The sequence below is a fragment of the Anser brachyrhynchus genome, assembly GCF_964034855.1.
Source record: "Anser brachyrhynchus genome assembly, chromosome: 23".
Taxonomy (NCBI): domain Eukaryota; kingdom Metazoa; phylum Chordata; class Aves; order Anseriformes; family Anatidae; genus Anser; species Anser brachyrhynchus.
This window is the reverse complement of record NC_137716.1, coordinates 2,734,745-2,737,285: the sequence shown is the minus strand read 5'-3', so window position 1 is coordinate 2,737,285 and position 2,541 is coordinate 2,734,745. Positions and strand designations below refer to the sequence as shown.

The 2,541-nt window shown below is 65.7% G+C and overlaps 1 protein-coding gene across 2 annotated transcripts in view; it reads right to left on the bottom strand.

The window, feature by feature from the left end:
- Window positions 1–466: 466 nt before the first annotated feature.
- Window positions 467–2,541, bottom strand: part of MIDN (midnolin) — an 11,922-nt gene continuing 9,847 nt past the window's right edge. For both annotated transcript variants that reach the window (XM_080565827.1, XM_080565828.1), the window contains one exon: window positions 467–1,534. In XM_080565827.1, coding sequence (XP_080421953.1) covers window positions 1,272–1,534 — 263 coding nt within the window. In that variant the 3' untranslated portion in view covers window positions 467–1,271. The remainder of the gene's footprint in view (window positions 1,535–2,541) is intronic.

Below are 2,541 nucleotides of genomic sequence, written 5' to 3'. Positions count from 1 at the left end.
AGGCGTGCACCGTGATATTGCATGGCCACGTATGCCCTGCATCAGTGTGCAAGGAGGGAGCTGCAGGGGGCTGCACGCAGGCACGGCCCCAACCACACAAAGGACACCGGGAGGACGGGGGAACCCCCCAGCCCCAACAGCAAGAGCAGGCGCGGTTGCATCCAGACTGCCCAAATTTATTTCAAAAATAAAAAATAAAATATTAAAGACCGAAAGCCTCGCTCTCCCCCCCGCCCCCCCCCCCCCGAAACACACAAAAAAGACTTTTACAGACAAAAAACACATCACATGGGTTCTCTATTTGCACAGATCTCCTGACGAAAAAATCAAAGTCGGACAAGAAAAAGGATTTCTACGGCCTATGCAAGACTATGTCAGTATTGGCTCAGTCGGGTAATTAATGTCTATAAATATTAGCCCCACGGCTTGCAGACAGCCATGACCAAGTACTGGGTTTGTTTATTCATTATTTTTTTTTTTAACTCTTTTTTTTTTTCCTCCTTTAAGTTAAAAAAAATCCAACCAACCAACAGGCGGGTGGGAAAGAGCCCAGCGACTCGGCCGTTGGTCTCCGCCGCGGAGGGAAGGCGCCACTTCTTCTCCCTCCGAAAAATAAAAATAATAAAAAAAACCACCCCAAAACGAAGCCCCCCCTACCCTCGCTGCGGCAGCGGGGCCGGTGGCGCCCAGGCACACGCGTGTCCCCCCGCCGCCCGCGCGGACCGGTAAAGTGCACGCGGGGCCGGGAGGGGGGGGCCGGGGAGGGGGGGGGCCCAGCCCCGCAGCCGAGCAATGCTACATATAGAAGGGAAGGAAAACAAACGGCCCCCAGGCTGGTGGGGGCCCCCAGCACCTCCGAAAGAGACTTTGTCTCCTCCTGCCCGCGCCGAGGGGGCCGGGCCGCCCCCGCTGCGCCCCTCGTCACAGCCAAAGCAGCAGCTTGGAGCCCCCGGGCAGCACCGGGAGCCGGGCTCCCCCCGGCTGGGGCAGGGGAGGAGGCTGGGGGGGGGGGGGGGGGGCAGCTCCTGCCCCGGACCCTCCCCAAAGCAGGGAGGAGGCTGCCCCAGCTGCCCACCCCCCTCAGACCACCCCCCCCCCATTGAAACGGTCTCCCCGGCGCAGCCACGTCCGCAGGAGCCGGCAAATCTAGAGGAGATCTGGCCCACGAAAACAGAAACGAGACCCCCCCCCCCGGGGGGGGGGGGGGCACAGGGGGCACGGGGGCGCCCCCCTCCCGGCAGAGTCCGCGGCCCCGGGGCGCCGGCACGGCTCTATGCTACGACGAACTCGGACTTCATGTCCGCCTTGACCTCCGGCTTCCAGACCGAGTCCTCGAAGTCCAGGTCGAGGCTGCCCTCGCTGGAGACGCTGCTGTTGCTGTTGGTGCGGCTGGACTTGCGGTTGGGCAGCCAGTGGTAGGGGGCGCGGGCGTCCCGGCGCGCCTTCCTGCGCAGCCGCTTCTGCTGCATCAGCAGCTGCAGCCGCTCCACCTTGCAGCGCGTCGCCCGGTTCTCCGTCTGCCGCAAGCGGTCGCCTGCGAGGGCGAAAGGGGGGGCACGGCGTCACCAAGGGGCGTGCTGACCATGCACGGTGCCCGCGGCGACCCGAAATCGGTCCTGGGGGGGGCATGCAGGGCGTGGGACCCCATCCCTTTCCCTCCAGACAGGGTCCAAGGAGCCCGTGCCGCGGTGCCGGCCCCGCTGCGGCACGTGGGAGGATGAAGAGCCAGGGAGAGGGAGGAAGAAGGGAACCCGCTTGGTGACAAACGTGGCTGGGGGAGCGCCGAAGCCCCAGCCGCAACCACAGGGGCAGGGGGCTCAGGACGCAGCGGCTCCGCTGCGCCTCCTGCCTCAGTTTCCCCAGCACGGGGCCGTGGCTGAAGCATCAGCACCAGACCTCGTCACCCCAACAGCCCCGCATGAACACAGCGGGTAAAAGCCCCCAGCGGATGCCACCTCCAAGCAGGGCGCATCGCACCGGTCCCCAGCGCTGCCTGGCTGGGGCAACTGGGACCCGAGCTGGTCCCTGGGGCTGGGGACAGGGCCCAGGCAGCGGGGCAGCCCCGCGCACAGACCAAAACTGAGGGTTTTGGCATCGCCTGCTGGAGCACGGGTGGAAAAAACACACCAGATATGGGGGGGGGACATGGAGCAGGGACACGCAGGGGGCCCTGGCGCAAGTGCCACCAGGTCGGGGACAGGGGCTGCCCCCACATCCCCTACCCACGGCACCTTGCTGGGAATTCCACCTCCCCAAAAGGTGCCCCGGGGCTGGGGGTGGCCCTGGCCACACGGGGTGAGCCCAGCCTGGCTTATCAAGCAGCAAGGGGAGGGGGGGGGGCGCAGGTTCCCCCCCACCAACGCACCCCACCAAGAGGCGCAGGTGGCCCTGGGAAGCCCCGGGGTGGCGGTGGCACAGCGGGGCCCCGGCCACGTCACCGAGGGCTGGGACCAGGCACGGAGCCACCCCCAGCTGGGGGACCTGCCCCCCCCCAGGACCAGGAGAGAAGGAAGAGAAAAAAGCAAGGGGAGAGCAAGGACC